The following is an 18,183-nucleotide window of genomic DNA, read 5'->3' on the forward strand; positions in this document are numbered from 1 at the left end:
AGGCGGCTTCAGGGTACACAGTCCATTAAATAAACCGAGTTAGCCCAGAAATTAAAATATATATAAAATGCATACTCACATTTACATCCTGCGATTATGCAGTTTACTTTTCTTAGTACATTATTTCTAATTTAGCCCTTGGTTTTTAAGGTTAAGTTAACATTTGGAATAAAGCTGTGGATTTTCATTTGGGGCTCTGTGACTCTAATTGTAGCCTTTACTAGCATCTCTGGCCAGCCAGCCTCCAGTTGCTGTTTTTACTGGCAGGATCATAAACTCTCTCAGGGACATATCCTGTCTTGTAAAGTAGCTAACTTGTTAGTCAATACAGCACATCGATATGTTGTGGGGTGAGGGGGGTTGGGGTGAGAAGCCCGCACTCTTAAAAGACAGCAAACTGAGGAGGGCGGGGAGCAAAAGTATACTTGCTTTATAGCAAAATCCTGGCGTGCTCATCAAGTTTCAGTAATATCTTTGAGAAAGGCAACAAATGTTTCTGAAGTTACCACAACAGCAGTGTGAGAAAATAGTGGATGAATCATGAACTTGTACTGAAGAACTGGCTGGAAGGAATTATGTTAAAAAGTTACAGCAAGTGGCAGAAATACCAAGCTAACTCCCTTTGAGAATATTGCTTTGTGCCTTTGGACTTAAGTGGCGAAAGTAGCAAGTGTAAACAGTAGCCAATTGTAGCATTCAGGTCATGCGCTCCATTTTAGATCAACCTCCGCTGCATTTCACAAAATACTTTTCAATAGATTCTATCTGGTGAAAGGCAAAACCCAAATTAGTATTGCAATCCAAAAAACCTACAAATGAGCGATGACCCAAATCAGAAGGGGAATTAAAAAAAGAAAAGTCAAGTCTTGTTTATTTCTTGAAAGCAGGACTTTCGTGCAATCTCACCTTGAGAACGGTGTTAATAATAACCTGGCACTTACCGGCAATGAGTAAAAGAAGACCCCGAGGAACAAAACTACAAACAGCAGTATTATGAGCCCGAGAAATATCCATTTGAATCGGCGCCAGATGATGTATTTCAACGTCTTACAAGGATTGGTGAACCACAGGAAAGACGTTTCTGGACGGCTGATTGTAAAGAATTAAATACAGTTAATTTTCCATTCCAAACGAATAGTGTACACAATTTACATTAAGTACTCATTTACAGAATTAAGAAACCATTGTTCAAGGAAACCACGGGCATGTTTATTTTATTACCCATTTTAAAAACCATAGTTAGCTCCTACCTAACCAACAGCTCACAGTGGGTGTATGTAGAAGGACGCAGTCACTCATAAGGACTGTGTGGGCTTTGACTTCTTGTTCAGGAATGGTGCTGTTACTACTGAAGTGAACGTTTATTGTGACAGGATGGTGCAAAGTGCCAAGATGAACAAGGTGTAACAAACACATTCACAGTTGGAAGTGCGGTGACTGGAATGAGGTCCCATGCAGCTGGATACTAACTGTCCTCCAAGAAAATTATTACCGTTGGAGAAGAAACCAAACATGGGATTTCTCTCGTGCTCTCAGAAAGGAAACAAAACTTGTTGGTGAAAGTGACAGTTGTATGGAACACAGAAGAGGCCATTCAGCCCTCTGTGCCTATTCCGTTATTCAATATGTTCTTCTTCTTGCGTTTGAGGCAGCAGAAGTTATGTAACGCCCTCTAGGCGCTGTAGCCAGTGCAATGTGCTGTTGTCGAGGGCTGTGAGGTCTACCCCTCCACCAGGGGGACGGAGGACAGTGCGTTGTTTGCTGGTCTGCTCCACACACGCAGGCTGCTGATGGACGCAACCCCCAACGATGCATGTTGGCGTTGGACCGGCCAACCCCTGTGTGGAGCCGGTTCAGGGTGACCCACTCTTTGTGGGGCATGTCCGAGCCGGGTGGGGAGATAGCAGAAGCAGATTTGATATGCTCATGGCTGATATATTTCCACAGTCCCACCATCCCGTAATAAAATCATAACCCCCTCTACTCTCTTCATATCCAGCCTTTCTTTTTTGTTAAACTACCTCAGCAGCTGAGCCCCCACAGTTCTCCTGGGTGGAGAAATCCAAGTGAAATGCAGTATTCGATCATCCTACACCGTTGACTCGTTATTTTTAATTGGTGTTCCCCATTTCTGCGTATAAGACAATAACTGCAGATGCTGGTACAAATCGAAGGTATTTATTCACAAAATGCTGGAGTAACTCAGCAGGTCAGGCAGCATCTCAGGAGAGAAGGAATGGGTGACGTTTCGGGTCGAGACCCTTCTTCAGACTGATGTCAGGGGGGCGGGACAAAGGAAGGATATAGGTGGAGACAGGAAGATAGAGGGAGATCTGGGAAAGGGGGAGGGGAAGAGAGGGACAGAGGAACTATCTAAAGTGGGAGAAGTCGATGTTCATACCACTGGGCTGCAAGCTGCCCAGGCGAAATATGAGGTGCTGTTCCTCCAATTTCCGGTGGGCCTCACTATGGCACTGGAGGAGGCCCATGACAGAAAGGTCAGACTGGGAATGGGAGGGGGAGTTGAAGTGCTCGGCCACCGGGAGATCAGTTTGGCCAACGCGGACCGAGCGCAGGTGTTGAGCGAAGCGATCGCCGAGCCTGCGCTTGGTTTCGCCGATGTAAATAAGTTGACATCTGGAGCAGCGGACGCAATTGATGAGGTTGGAGGAGGTGCATGTGAACCTCTGTCTCACCTGGAAAGACTGTTTGGGTCCTTGGATGGAGTTGAGGGGGGAGGTAAAGGGACAGGTGTTGCATCTCGTGCGGTTGCTGGGGAAAGTGCCCGGGGATAGGGTGGTTTGGGTAGGAAGGGACGAGTGGACCAGGGAGTTACGGAGGGAACGGTCTTTGCGGAACGCATAGAGGGGAGGGGATGGGAAGATATGGCCAGTGGTGGGGTCCCGTTGCAGGTGACGGAAATGTTGTACATCAGCCAGATTGTCACTCTTAGGTGAATGGCCTTCTGATACTTAATACTGAAAGCCAGAAGGAATATACAAGAGGCATATTGGTCTCTAGAAATCCAAGTATCAATACACCCCATTTGTAGAGAGGTCAATCTGATTCTGCCTGTGGAGACCAAGAATGTTGTTGGTTTCAGTATGATCACACACACATTCTTCCACATTTTGGAGAACATAAACCAAATACGAGACGGGAGCAAACACAAAATAACACACTTAAGCAAATAAAGCAGATGTTAAGCAAGAACAATGCTGCAAACATTCAGTAGGTCAGGAAACATCTGTTAAAAGCCAACAACTTGTAGACATTGAACACTTTCCTCTGATTCTGCCAACTCATAGCTGCTGCACATAATGACCAATGTTCAAAGTGTCAGATTATTTCAGTAGATTAGTTCAAGTCCCACTTCAAGACTTTGGTTCAAAATGTCGGCGGGCACTTTGGGCATCACCTTCAGATGAACCTTCTTAAGCTGCTTTGTTAAACTGGGGTCCGTAGATCACGGCAAAGGATTCTGTGGCAATATCCCACATAACATTCCTCCTTCAACCAAACATGAAAAAAAGCACCACAGCACACTTGTGCTTGTGGGATCGTGCCAAGTACCGAGAAACCACAACTGTCAATATTTATTGAGGCTCAAAGCAATTTATGGAGGACGGGGAACCGCAACATATTTAAAAACTTTGTACTTTAAGCACAAACTTCAAAATAAAATAAAAGTTTACAAAACTGGAATGAAGCATTAAAAGTGATGAAAGATGGTGACATCTTTTTACAGAGTGAAGCAGTCAATAGTTGTGAGCAGAGGGCACGTGTGCACATCACAGCAGCGAGTAGCCAGACCTCCTGCAGGGACATTCCTTTCTGTTTTCTCTCTGTGCTCGAGAACATACAAAGTGCAAATTCTGCTAAATTTCTACAGGTTTAAATACACCCATCAATCTTCCCCATTTTTCCTGAACAATGCCATGGATTTTTGAATTTCTGGACAGCAATAGACCTCTTGTACATTGCTCACGATGCCTTAAGCCCAGATATTCAGTATCAATACATCATTCACTCACAGAGTGATGGTATAACTGAACTCGACCTAGACCAACCCTGACAAACACATTATACATCTGTTGAAAAGACCCTGACAGTGGAAACCCATTACACCTCCACCTTCAACCCCGGGTATTGGCTTACTCTTGTTTCATGACCCATCCACTCTGAAAGGTGTCTGCCTTGCTTGTACTCGTTCTTTTATTAGCCTCTGTTGATTGAAACATATGAGGGAAGTGGCTTCTACTTTGCATCCACAAAACCGTGGCCATTCCCCAAACTGACCCTGCGGCACCATACTGTCCTCCAAAAGAAACATTCATGACAAGACACTGGACACTGGATCAGAGGAGCCACTGCTCAGCAAAGAAAGCACCACCTTCCTCGCTGTTCACCAACTGTGGGAAAAATCAAGACATTGGACCTGGCATCAAACTCAGTGTCTACTGGGCAGCACAGATCCCTGCCCTCTTCTATGTTCTGAGACACGCATCCCACGACTCTGGAAAAATACCATAATCCTTCAAATTCACTGGATGGAGAAGTGAACCAATGTTGGCCAACTTTCTCGGGCCCACATCGCCAGTGTTAAGGCCTTGGCAATGCTTGGGTTGGCTACTAGGATTGCCAACTTTCTCACTACCAAATAAGGGACAAAAGGTGACGTCACCGCCCCGGGCCCCACGTGACCTCACCCAGCCAGCGGCTACGTGGTCCTGCTTAACTAATGGCGGCCGCCCGGGCCGGGAGGTGGGTTGCTACGCAACCTCCGTTAGGCAACGCCCAGGCTTCCAGACCTACACTGTCCTGGCCTACAGTGGCCCCCGGGCCTACAGTGTCCAGGTCTACAGTGTCCGGGCCTACAACGTCGCCAGGCCTAATGGGTGGTTCCATACGGGACAAATCAATTTCACCCAATATACGGGATGTCCCGGCCAATACGGGACAGTTGGCAACCCTACTGGCTACATAGTTTACATACCTGACAATAGACTCGCAAAACAGACATGCTATTCCATGGTCTGATGGGGAGGAGAAAAAGATTCAACGACTAACTCAATTCTTCCTTGAAGGAACACCTCCACCAATTCCTGGGAATCCTGACCCACAACCGCCCAAAGTGGGAGGGGGTTGGGGATGGAGTCTGGAACTCCCATATTGGCCTCAGTGAACATCTCGTAGCCCATGACACTTAAATGGAAACAACTCATCCTGCATCCTGAGAGGTCGCTAGGACAACAGCTACAGCGATTGCTGGGAATCAAAGGGGCCTGGGTCACTTGTAAAAGCTTCTTCCTCATCAATTCACTTATTATCCATGTTCTGGGACAATCAACAAGTTCCTTGAGAGAAGGCAGAATGTACAGACTGACCCCCAACATTGAATCTATGGCCAGAGGTGAAGTGGAAAGTGAAGCAGCAGGAAAATATTTATAAGCCACTTCATGATCAACAGCATTATGAAAGTTCATGATGGTTAGAGTGGAAAGTGCCAGAAATGCATTCGCCAGTCTAAATTCAATTTAAACAAATCCCAGCACAAACTATTTGCTGAAATGTTCTTTTTTTTTAAGCAATTGAAAGAACAAACATGACTCTCAACTGCATCCAACTCAGTGGACTCAATAGAACACTTGAATGTAAATCGTAAGTGCATGAAACATGAGGAGATAAAAAATCTCTGCTTATAAAGAATGGTTAAAACCCATCCATTCACTTCAACTAGTTGACATTCAATGTTTAAAACACAAAAAAAGCTATGCTTTTAAATTTGATGCCCCATATAGGCCCCCGTCCTTTCAAAACGCAAGATACAAACATACAAAAACAAATCAAGGAAAAAAAAGGTTACTTTGGAGGATTCAGTTTTGGGTTCATGTTGGGTTCATCTCTTGCTTTGGCAGCAGGTTTTTCCTCGGCCTCTTGTTCAGTGACAATCTCCAGTGTCATTTCAACTTTACCCTGGAAAACAAAAGAAAAACTTTCAGCAAAATGTCTAATGAGAACAGACATTCACAGATAAGTGATACGGTTACCTCCGAATACAAAACTTCTAGGATTACGTCAACCTTTTAAAAACAGTACTTCATGCAATCCTTTTCAGGCCAACAGGCCCATCTCAAAAGCCAGTATGCGATCCATGAATCAGGGGCAGAGTTATTTTGTGATAATCGCAATTAACTACCCAAACAATTGACCTAGAAAAAGTTTCTTTGGTATTCAAGCATAACTTTTAACAATTCACAAGATGTCCATCATGGTTTTTCTATTGGAGTTTAAAATTCTATCAACATGTCATCATTGACTGTGACTAATGACCCAAGGTATGAAATAACTCACTGCTTGCTGTAGCTCCTGGCTGTCGAATCATTAATCAGATAACCTTTCATATTCTTTGTGGCTTCAAATGATTGTCATTTTTCTTCAAGGTAGTTCACCCAGGAGTGAAAAACGTGGTGCAACATAAGCATACAATTGTTTCCATATAGGTTTGCTCATGATGTATATGGTATAAAAACGTCGCTGCATATGCATTATTTCATAAGTCACAATTATACCTTCATTCTACCCTGTCCGAGCTTCTCAATACTTAAGGACAAAACTCCAGTGATCAAGAGGTTTAGCTTTAAGTTATGGGATCCAGGAACGAATTGCATCTTTTCCTTTGTTCAAATTCTTGCTCAAACTGATTTGCAAACTGGCTCATGTAAAAAACAAAACCCAGCACAACTGTGAAGAGCTTCAGAATGCAATTGTTTAAAATAAAAATAGCATTAAAAACATTCCCTGATATACTTAAGAATTTAAGGGTGGTCACGGTGGCGCAGCGGTAGAGTTGCTGCCCTACAGCGAATGCAGCGTCGGAGACCCGGGTTTGATACCAACTACGGGTGCTGACTGTACGGAGTTTGTACGTTCTCCCCGTGACCTGCGTGGGTTTTCTCCAAGATCTTTGGTTTCCTCCCACACTCCAAAGACGTACAGGTTTGTAGGTTAATTGGCTTGGTAAATGTAAATTGTCCCTAGTAGGTGTAGGATAGTGTGAATGTGTGGGGATCGCTGGTCGACGCGGACCCGGTGGGCCGAAGGGCCTGTTTCCGTGCTGTATCTCTAAAACTAAAACTAAAATTGTGACCTGTTGCAGTTTGTTAATTTAGGTGGAAAGGGGGTTGCCACAAATATGAAAAAGGTCTGGCTGATGTTTGAATACAATTTTGTTAAAGAAAACATTCAACCATTAGTTACGTCAGTGTAGAGCAGACAGATTCTCGGCAAATTATTGTTTTTTAAAGAGGTTTTAAATTCACCTTGAGGCATCCCAGCAGCAAAAACCGCTGAAAGACCCTCATTAATGGCCCACGTAGGAGTGTAATTGTCAGAAATTCTCAAGTGTTTAGTCGATTCTTGGCAAGAAAGGAGGCCACGTGTGTACAGTTTGTTTCTCATACTGTACAGTATAAGCACACAGGAAAGATTTGGAGAATTCAAAATAGAAAGTCCGACAGCTTCTGCCGAGAGAAAAACAGGTGACATTACAGGCTAACAATCTTCAAAATTAAATCGACTTGAATATCAAGTATGTCTCCTACTTTACAGATGCCACATAACCTAGCAAGCATCTCCAAGAGTCTTCCACTTGTAGTTTGGATTCCCAGTCTTGCAATCGTTTGCTTTTGCATGCAACAATTTGCCCAAGGCTTAACAGGATACAAAGATCTCTGTCAAGGTCCCAGTTCTATTGCCTCCCTCGATAACCTGGTAGGGCCCATCGTACCCTTAAACACTTGAAATGCCCATCTAGGTTTCTCTATTTGAGTTTAAAACAAGCGAAGTTATTGATGACATTCTTCACCAAAACAAATTATAATAACCCCAAACTTGCAAGGCAGAATATGATAACACTGCAAATAAGGTTCTATTAATATATGGGATGATCCTTACAGCCAAAATACGTTTGTCATCTTTCTCTTGGGCACATGGCCACCAACCATTTAACGACTTCTGAGAAAACAGTGAAGTCAGTTTAGGAGCTTTAGCACCAGGATCCTTCTTATCTGGCAGCATGTCCAGGTCACACCCTTTGGCCGTTTTGGTTGGGCTTATTGTTGAGTTCAGGTCCAACTCAAGGAAACCTGCAAATTAGAGACAAGAGCATGAATAGAACTACGTGATGAGAATCAAACAAGAGAACTTGGCACGTATTAACAATCTGCCCCTCTCCTTGTTTTATTGGGCTGATGTCAAACTTCAAAATTAACAACCAGAATTATCAATTATTTCCAATGGACAAATATGTCCATTGTCAATAGATAAACGAAATTCAGCAGATTAAAGAGGCATCACTATTCTGGTGTTTTTACAAACTGATGATTCACTGGAGATTGCTGCATGCAGCAAAAACTATTTTGACCATTTTCACTGATAATGCACGCAGTTCTAATACACATATGCTTGTTATTCATTCGATGGTTCAACAACAACATTGTGTAAAGGTGGTGTCTGGTTGTTGCCAGTATCTGTTTTATAACTTGAAGTTATTTTTGCAGATAATGACATTGGGATAATGAAAATCACACTGAGCTGTGACTTAATATTTTGAAGTTTCACTTTAAGTTTGAAAACACACATTTATTCAAATGCCGTCGGCTGAAGAAAATGAACTTCATTCAGTATCCAAGCAACAGACTCAAGGCAGCTAGTAAGGCTTTATTCTGAAGCCACTTCTTCCTAGAATGTGATTTTCTATCTGCACGGTGAATTTTGTAAAAGGGAACTTGTGAAAATAATCAAGTTGGAATGTAGATAGGAATTGGCAAGAAATGCACGAGTACATTTGAAAATAGATTAAAAGACAATACATAGGCAGAACAGTGATAGAGTTGCTGCCTTACAACGCCAAAGACCCGGGTTGGATCCTGACTGCAGGTGCGGTCTGTATGGAGTTTGCATGTTCTTCCCGTGACCTGCGTGGGTTTTCTCCGGGGAGCTCTGGTTTCCCCCCACACTCCAAAGACGTTCAAGTTTGTAGATTAATTGGCTTGGCATAACTGTAAGTGGTCCCTAGTGTGAGTAGGATAGTGTAAGAGTGTGGGGATCTCTGGTCGGTGCCTATATATACTGGCTCTCCACTTTTGCACTCGACCTATTGGACAATAGGTCACCTACATCACCATGAACGTTCATCGACTGCAGTTCAGCATTCAGCACCACCAAACCCTGGGAACTGTGTCTATGCACATCTCGATGCAACTGGACCTTCAACTTCCTCATTAGCAGACTGCAATCAGTAAGAATTGGCAACCATATTTCCTATTCAATAGCCCCTCAGGGATGCGTGCTCAGTCCCCTGCTCTACTCGAAGGTGGACACAAAATGCTGGAGTAACTCAGCGGGTCAGGCAGCATCTCGCGAGAGAAGGAATGGCATGCGGGGACCTCTGGTTTCCTTGCTTTATCTCTAAACTAAAAAAACCTAAACCAACGTCAGTAGTTTTAAAAAACTTAAACTGAATACGCAGGTTTAGGTTTATGGCAACGTGTGCTGAGGTACAGTGAAAAGCTTGTGTTTCCTTGCTATCCAAATAAATCAGATACAATCAAGCCAAACGCAAGAACAACAGATGGAGCAAAGAGAAAGATGCCAGAGTGCAGAATGGGAGCAGCGAGAAGGAGGAATGACTAGGGTGAGAAAAGTCCTTGATTATGCTGGCAGCTTGTACAAGACTATTTGAAATGTGGATGGAGTCAATGATGGGGAGTCTGATCTGTGTACTGAACTGAACTGTGTACAACCACAACACTCTGGCGGCCATGATCGTTTAATTGTCACATGTACCGACAACGGAACAATGTAAATCTTACTTGCTGCAGCATAGTGGGCCTGCAACACATAGATAATATATCATAAAAAAAAAAATAACCCCAATAAATTATTAACCCCAACACTAGCGCAAAAATCTTGATGTCAGTGCAACCAAAGACAGTCCATAGGTTAGTGTATTACAGCATTCAACAACTTGGTGGTTGTTGGGAAGAAACTATTCTTGAACCTGGTAGTTTTCAGACTCCTATGCCTTCATCCCAATGGTTGGAGTAAAATGAGGGTGACGCCAGGTAGGGGTGGGTTCTTGATGATGCTGGCTGCCCTTTAGAGGCAGCATCTCCCATAGATTAGAGAAAAAACTGCAGATGCTGATTTAAACCGAAGGTGGACACAAAATGCTGGAGTAACTCAGCGGGTCAGGCAGCATCTCGGGAGAGAAGGAATGGGTTCCTTCTCTCGCGAGATGCTGCCTGACCCGCTGAGTTACTCCAGCATTTTGTGTCCACCTTCGAGTAGAGCAGGGGACTGAGCACGCATCCCTGAGGGGCTATTGAATAGGAAATATGGTTGCCAATTCTTACTGATTGCAGTCTGCCAATGAGGAAGTTGAAGGTCCAGTTGCATCGAGATGAGCATAGACACAGTTCCCAGTGTTTGGTGGTGCTGAATGCTGAACTGTAGTCGATGAACAACAGCCCGACGTAGGTGACCTATTGACCAATAGGTCGAGTGCAAAAGTGGAGAGCCAGTAGTTTTGGGAAGACCTGTTCCCAAACCAATCAACAGTGTGCTTTCTGTGTTGCATCTGTAAAAACTTGTAACAATTGTTGGAAACATGCTGAATTTCATGCCTCCTGAGAAAGTAGATGTGTTGGTGTGCCTTTTTGTTCAATGTGGCAGGTCTACGATGGATTGTTGGCAATATTTACACCTAGAAACTTGATTGTCTCGGTACCATTGATGCTGATTGGGGCATACACCGATCAGCCAAAACATTATGACCACCTGCCTAATATGCTGTTGGTCCTCCGTGTGCAGCCCCATACGCAGCAGGGTGCGATGCACTGTGTATTGTGACACATTCCTCCCGTGACCACCTTACAATTTTCCGTGCCTTGTGCCACAGTCGACCTTCTGTCGGTTCGGACCAGACGGGATAACCTTCGTTGCCCTCGTGCATCGATGAGCCTTGTCACCGGTTTGTGGTTTGTCCCTCCTCGGACCACTGTCGGTCGGTACTCACCACTGCTGACCGGGAGCACCGTACAAGCCTTGCCGTTTCAGAGATGCTCTGACCCAGTCGTCTGGCCATAACAATTTGGCCTTTGTCAAAGTCGCTCAGGTCTTTACTCCTGCACATTCCTCCTGCCTCCAACATATCAACTTCAAGAACTGACTGTTCACTTGCTGCCTAATATATCCCACCCCTTGACAGGTGCCATTGTAACAAGATAATCAATGTTATTCACTTTGCCTGTCAGTGGTCATAATGTTTTGGTTCATCGGTGTGTACTCCTCTGTGTTTCCTGAAGTTGATAACTGGCTCCTTTGTCTTGCTAATATTGAGGGCGATGTTGTCCTGACACCATGTTACTAATTGGCTAACTACTTGGCCAATAAACTTATTCATTCATTCATTCATTCATTCATTCATTCATTCATGCTCCATCTAGTCATTATTTGACATCAGGTGATCACAGTGGTGGCATTCCGTGAATTAGTATTTGTATTTTGTTCAGGATTCTAGCATCTGCAGCTTTGTGTCTCTAAACATTTACCTTGTTGTGAAATGTTGGTCCTCATATAGTAAAGTACCAAAAAACGTACGATTTCTCTTAATTTTACAGTGGTTTAAAGAATTGGGAAAATAATAGATTTTAAAGATAGCAATATGGCTAATTAATAGTCCAGGTATTTGAAATATTGGATATGCTTAAAACAAGAGAGAAACCATCTTTGGGGCACTATTACATAGCCTAAAAATGCTAAAGAAAGTGTCACACGAAGCATTGACCATATTATCAATATTCACTACAACTATGCATGAAATGTCACAATATGTTTCAGAGTGCCATCTATCAGGGTTTATAATGTAAAAAACACATTGGATTTTTTCATGAATGATTATCTACAAACTTGCATGTAAAGGGAGTATCTACATTGTGGTAAGGCATTTCTTTACTATTTTAAGCACCATGACTTAGATGCCTTGGCTAAATCCCAAATACAGCTGGGGGCGGGGATGGGCGTAGAAAGAAAGCAGAAGTCACTCATTTTACACTAGTCACACAGCTTTTACCATCACAAACATCAGTTCATATGTTAGTTAAATAGAAAAATAGAAACAGCAAAATAGATGCAGGAGTGGGCCATTCGACCCTTTGAGCCAGCACTGCCATTCAATGTGATCATGGCTGATCTAAAATGCTTCCCCCCCATATCCCTTGATTTCTTTAGCCCTAAGAGCTAAATCTAACTCTCTCTTGAAAACATCCAGGGAATTGGCCTCCACTGCCTTCTGTGGCAGAGAGTTCCACAGATTTACAACTCTTTGGGTGAAAAAGTTTTTCCTCATCTCAGTCCTAAATGGCCTACCCCTTATTCTTAAACCATGACCCCTGGTTCTGGACTCCCCCAACATCGAGAACATTTTTCCTGCATCTAGCCTGTCCAATCCTCTAAGAATTTTATGTTTCTATAAGATCCCCTCTCATCCTTCTAAATTCTAGTGAATACAACCGCAGTTGACCCATTCTTTCATCACAAGAAGGGTCTCGACCCGAAATGTCGCCCATTCCTTCTCTCCTGAGATGCTGCCTGACCTGCTGAGTTACTCCAGCATTTTGTGAATAAATACCTTCGATTTGTACCAGCATCTGCAGTTATTTTCTTACATTCTTTCATCACATGTCAGTCCCGCCATCCCGGGAATTAACCTGGTGAACCTACGCTGCACTCCCTCAATAGCAAAAATGTCCTTCCTCAAATTAGGAGACCGAAACTGCACACAATACTCCAGGTGCAGCCTCACCAGTGCCCTGTGCAACTGCAGTAGGATTTCCTTGCTCCTAAACTCAAATCCTCTCGCAATGAAGGCCAACGTGCCATTAGCTTTCTTCACTGCCTGGTGTACCTGCATGCTTACTTTCATGCTGATTTTATTCCTGTAGCAACTTACTTTTTACTTTTATTTTACTTTAATCATTTTCTATACCGGTGCTTCTGGTTCTGCTAAATTAAAAGGTGTAACTGGCAATCACAGGATGCTGCCCACATGGTGAATTGCCCATATTGAAGAAATGTTTACATCAGGCAACTGAACCATCCTACCACAACCAGAGAGCAGTCCTGAACTACTATCTACCTCATTGGCAAACCTCGGTCTATCTTTGATCAGACCTTACTAAGTTTTATCTTGCACTAAACGTTATTCCCTTATCATGCATCGGTACACAGTAAATGGTTCGATTATAATCATATATTGTCTTTCCGCTGACTGGTTAGCATGCAACAAAACCTTTTCACTGTACCTTGGTACAGGCGGCAATAAACTAAAACTGAAACTGAAACAAAGTTGTAATCAAGCATTTCAATGTTGGAGGACAATCCCATGAGCCAATCGACCAGGGATTTATTATTAATGCGCAAATAAAAAGTTTGCTTAAGGCTAGTCTTCAAAATGGCAAACCGAAGCAGCATTTATATTCACCGCTGCCAACATGTTATTTGGATGCAGCACAGTACAATTGTCAAGACTGTGCATGCCTGCAAAACATTGACCTCGAGGGTGCAGTTGACCTTCTAAAATAAAAGGATATGAAATATTCAGAACTTTATTCAAGATGATTTTGCTTTACAGAACATGTCACGGGCTGCCTTGAGGCACCAGCTACTGCCTTAAGGCGCCAGTGACACAGGTTCAATCCCGACTATGGGTGCTGTCTGTATGGAGTTTGTACGTTCTCTGCGTGAGTTTTCTCCGAGGTCTTTGGTTTCCTCCCACGCTCCAAAGACGTACAGGTTAGTAGGTTAATTGGCTTGGTATAAGTGTAAATTGTCCCTAGTGTGTGTAGGATAGTGTAAGTGTGCGGGGATCGCTGGTCGGTGTGGACTGTAGGCTGAAGGGCATGTTTCCGCTCTGTATCTCTAAACTAAACTAAACAGTTAGAAAAAAAAATTGGAAGACAACTGTATGAGATGCAATTTAGTGTTTACCGTGAATGGGTTTCGGCAAGGCTCTAAATCACATTTTCAATCAATAGAGCCACTGTTCAAATCACATTCACAGTCAATAGAAGCACTGTTGTTGGAATCCAAGTTTGATCTATGTTGAGAACAGAAGGATGATGACAATGGCCTCATTTCAGACTGCTCTCCTATTCAAAGCAATCATGGCTGATCCCCTTATCTCAAAATCAAATTCTCTCCTTCACTTTTACCCATTGATGCCCAGTGCTTAAAAAAAAATCTGCCACCTTCTTTAACATACTGAGCGAATTGGGTCTCCACAGCTTTGTGCTGCATGGAATTCCACAGGTTCACCACCCTCTGAGCGACAAATCTTTCATCACCACCCTGTAGCTCACCCCGTAACCCGAGACTTTGACCCTGGATCTAGACTGTTTTCTCTCTTCTCCCTCCACCCTACCATCCTCCCTGTATCCAGCCTGTTAAGCCTCCTCAGAATTGTGCATGCTTCAATGAAATCTCCTCCCATTCTTCCAAACTAGTCAATAAAGTCCTCCTCCCAGGGTGATTTATCTCTCGCGCTGGTTTTTGCTGCATGTTCTTTACCCAGTTAGGGCCCAAATTCAGACTAATTAATTACAAAAGATAACATTCCTCAAGAAAGGGAGATGGAAGCGATGCCTCTTTAGGGATTCAATTGGCTGCAAAATGACAACGTTTGACCTCGGCGTTTGGAACAGTATCAATCCTTTGACGAGCCAGTTTGACTCGCCAATGGAATTCGGAGAGGTCTCCACGCCAGCAATAACGAGAACTCTGCTTGCTTGGCCTTGGTCTTCGGTAATAGATCTTGTGTCATAATGCTCAAGGGCAATCTGAGGACTGGAGATCAGTGATCGCTTCATCTTAAGACTTAATTGCGTCCTTTCCTTTCCGACCACATGTATGTAACCTGTCCTCTGGGGGAACAGTCTAAATATGCACACCCCAAGGCTAATTAGAAGATACAGTTGCCAAAGCTAGCGTCTCTAGCTTGGCAGATGATTGAAGTTCCCTGCTCCTTGACCCTGGGGGGACATATTACATTGAAGATTAGACGCTAATAGGAAACGACAAGCCTGTTTTAAAAGGGGAAGCCACATCTGCTAAATCCCAAGTAAATCCCTCCAATATCAGCGATAGAAAAAAAAATGCAGAGCACACATAGGTCAGGCAGCATCTGTGGAGATAGTAACAGAGCATTTTGGATCAATGATCCGAGTCATCTGAACTGGATCTTAATAAATTTGCAGAAAAAGTTAGCATGAGATGTCTTTGAGAACCACAGCACTGGATTAGCAACTGGAGAGACTTGATTTCTACTAGAACTTTTAACCCTATAAATGTGATCTGCCATTTGATTGTATCTTTCGCCATTGTCTCAATGTCTCATCAAAATTGAAAATCTCATTTCATTCAAAGCCAAGGGGAGTGAATTGTGAAAATTTAATCTAACAGCAAAAAATGGACTCCATCCGAGACCGCCTCAAATATGTTGTTCATAAATCAGAACAACATCAGGTATGTTACATGAGAAATTGATTTGTTTTGGCTGGAAGTATGCATTCACCATTATGCATTACAGTCAGCTATTAGAGTCCAACTATTGATAGTATTTCGTTTTCCTCGTCCTATCCAACCAATTCGGATGTCACACCCATTTACACCCATTTCTGGAATACATGCAATCTGCTAACTCAAACGTAGACTTCATCTTTCAAAATGTACCTCAGGCAAAGTATTAAAGCAATCCTGGAAACAGTGCACAAGTAAACTTTCCATCTTATGATTACTTGGTAGGAAGTGAAAGGAATACCCTCACAAACCGTAACACGTTTGTTTGTGAAGACCATTTGCCGGCACATGGTAGATGTCAAAGCAGTTGGCACGCACCATTACACGATAAAGTGTCGTAAAGATTTTTCTGAATTTGTCCAATCGAGTACAAAATAATAGGCGAAAGGCAGAATTTATACTAATTAATTTACAATATGCATTAACCAACATGACTTCAATTGCTGGTGGAATTGTACCAATTTGGCACAGTGAACAACCTGGAACGTGCTTATTCACAAAATGCTGGAGTAACTCAGCAGGTCAGGCAGAATCTCAGGAGAGAAGGAATGGGTGACGTTTCGGGTCGAGACCCTTCTTCAGACTGATGTCAGGGGGGGCGGGACAAAGGAAGGATATAGATGGAGACAGGAAGATAGAGGGAAATCGGGGAAAGGGGAGGGGAAGAGAGGGACAGAGGAACTATCTAAAGTTGGAGAAGTCGATGTTCATACCACTGGGCTGCAAACTGCCCAGGCGAAATATGAGGTGCTGTTCCTCCAATTTCCGGTGGGCCTCACTATGGCACTGGAGGAGGCCCATGACAGAAAGGTCAGACTGGGAATGGGAGGGGGAGTTGAAGTGCTCGGCCACCGGGAGATCAGTTTGGCCAACGCGGACCGAGCGCAGGTGTTGAGCGAAGCGATCGCCGAGCCTGCGTTTGGTTTCGCCGATGTAAATAAGTTGACATCTAGAGCAGCGGATGCAATAGATGAGGTTGGAGGAGGTGCAGGTGAACCTCTGTCTCACCTGGAAAGACTGTTTGGGTCCTTGGATGGAGTTGAGGGGGGAGGTTAAGGGACAGGTGTTGCCTGGAACGTGCGTTCGTCTGTGGCCCTCCCCTGAGAACTCCCCATTCCAATCATTTTGACCACACTCTGCATGCCTGTTGCAACACTGACCTACTCTATTCTTGGCACATCCTGGCCATTTTCTACCTTCCGACTCTCTTGGATTTGACGAGATATGAAGCAAGCAATCTATTTTTATTCAATTGTGTGGGAAGGAACTGCAGATGCCGGTTTACACCGAAGATAGACACAAGATTCTGGAGTAACTCAGTGGGTCAGGCAGCATCGCTGGATAGAAGGAGTAGGTGACGTTTTGGGTCGAGAAGGAAGGTTTCGACCCGAAACGCAACCCATTCCTTCTATCCAGAGATGCTGCCTGACTCGCTGAGTTACTCCAGCATCTTGTGTCTTTTATTTAATTGACTGTTGGCACTCTGCTACACTGCACTGCTGCATTTAAGGAAACTAAATACTGGCCTCCGTGGGCCATATAAATGTAATATTAAGGGAGATGTTTCTGGAATATTGAACGATTTGCATGGCCCTTAAAGATTGCTTTGGACACCTTCCAGCCATTTCTACACTTCATGCAACTTCCAAGAAGACATTGGGGTTAACAGCAGGCCAGAACTCAAACAATGATCATGGTAGGATTACATTATTTAGAACAAAACACAACCAGCAATTCATTGCTGCACCTCAAAAGAAAATATTTTGACAGTACATGGGCTGTCAGATTAAAGCAGCGTTCATATCATCACTTCAGTTTAGCCCAGAGTAAGTTAAGCAGTAAAAGATAAACTGACAAGAATTCCATACCCAAATAGTCGTCCATGGAAAATTTGTCATTGTCCCAGATTTGAATGAATAGTTTTGGAGGTGTCCTGAACTCTGTTTTGTCAAGACTCCAAAAGTTTTCCTGGAATAGAAAAAGCAAGCCAATATATGATGACCCATTTCACATTAATCTTCTCCCTGTCACCTTTTACAGGAAGCCATCTGTGAAGACTTATGTGTCGTGAAAGGGTAAAGAGAATCAGATTTGGTTGCAGATGTCAAGCTTCGCTAGCGTCTTGCTGATTTATCAAAATACTCTCTTGAAGCATGCATCTTAATTCTGTCATGTGTGCGAGTGCCTTTCTACATTCGTAAACGCTGCAGTAAAACAATTTGGTTCTCTTTTCCTCTTGCAAATATGGCATGTGCGCCGTAAATCTAAACACCTGGTTTAAGCTCGTACTACCAGCTGTACAGTGTCAAATTAGAGGGAGCTGGGACGATAGCTGGCATGAACACAAAAGTGGAAGGCCGCAAGGTTACTCTAATGATGCATTTTTTTGATCCAAAGAAAAAGAGAGGTCAGTTAGATCCGACCCTCGCTAGCCTCAACCATTTCTTCATGCAGTCGCATTCCCACAGAATGCTGCATAAATAACTGCTCACAGCAAGGGTTGCACTCGCACGGCTGTTAGCATGAATAGAAAGAATGCACACT

General features: G+C 43.5%; 1 protein-coding gene across 1 annotated transcript in view; it reads right to left on the minus strand.

Annotated features, from left to right (window-relative positions):
* Nucleotides 1-18,183, minus strand: part of LOC144601510 (myoferlin-like) — a 285,637-nt gene that overhangs the window by 10,928 nt on the left and 256,526 nt on the right. The window contains exons 50-53 of the mRNA XM_078413727.1: nucleotides 17,508-17,607; nucleotides 7,957-8,147; nucleotides 5,867-5,976; nucleotides 942-1,089 (exon numbers count right to left, since the gene is read on the minus strand). Of these exons, the coding sequence (XP_078269853.1) occupies nucleotides 942-1,089; nucleotides 5,867-5,976; nucleotides 7,957-8,147; nucleotides 17,508-17,607 (549 nt within the window). The remainder of the gene's footprint in view (nucleotides 1-941; nucleotides 1,090-5,866; nucleotides 5,977-7,956; nucleotides 8,148-17,507; nucleotides 17,608-18,183) is intronic.

Source organism: Rhinoraja longicauda, chromosome 16, assembly GCF_053455715.1.
Source record: "Rhinoraja longicauda isolate Sanriku21f chromosome 16, sRhiLon1.1, whole genome shotgun sequence".
NCBI classification, from domain to species: domain Eukaryota; kingdom Metazoa; phylum Chordata; class Chondrichthyes; order Rajiformes; family Arhynchobatidae; genus Rhinoraja; species Rhinoraja longicauda.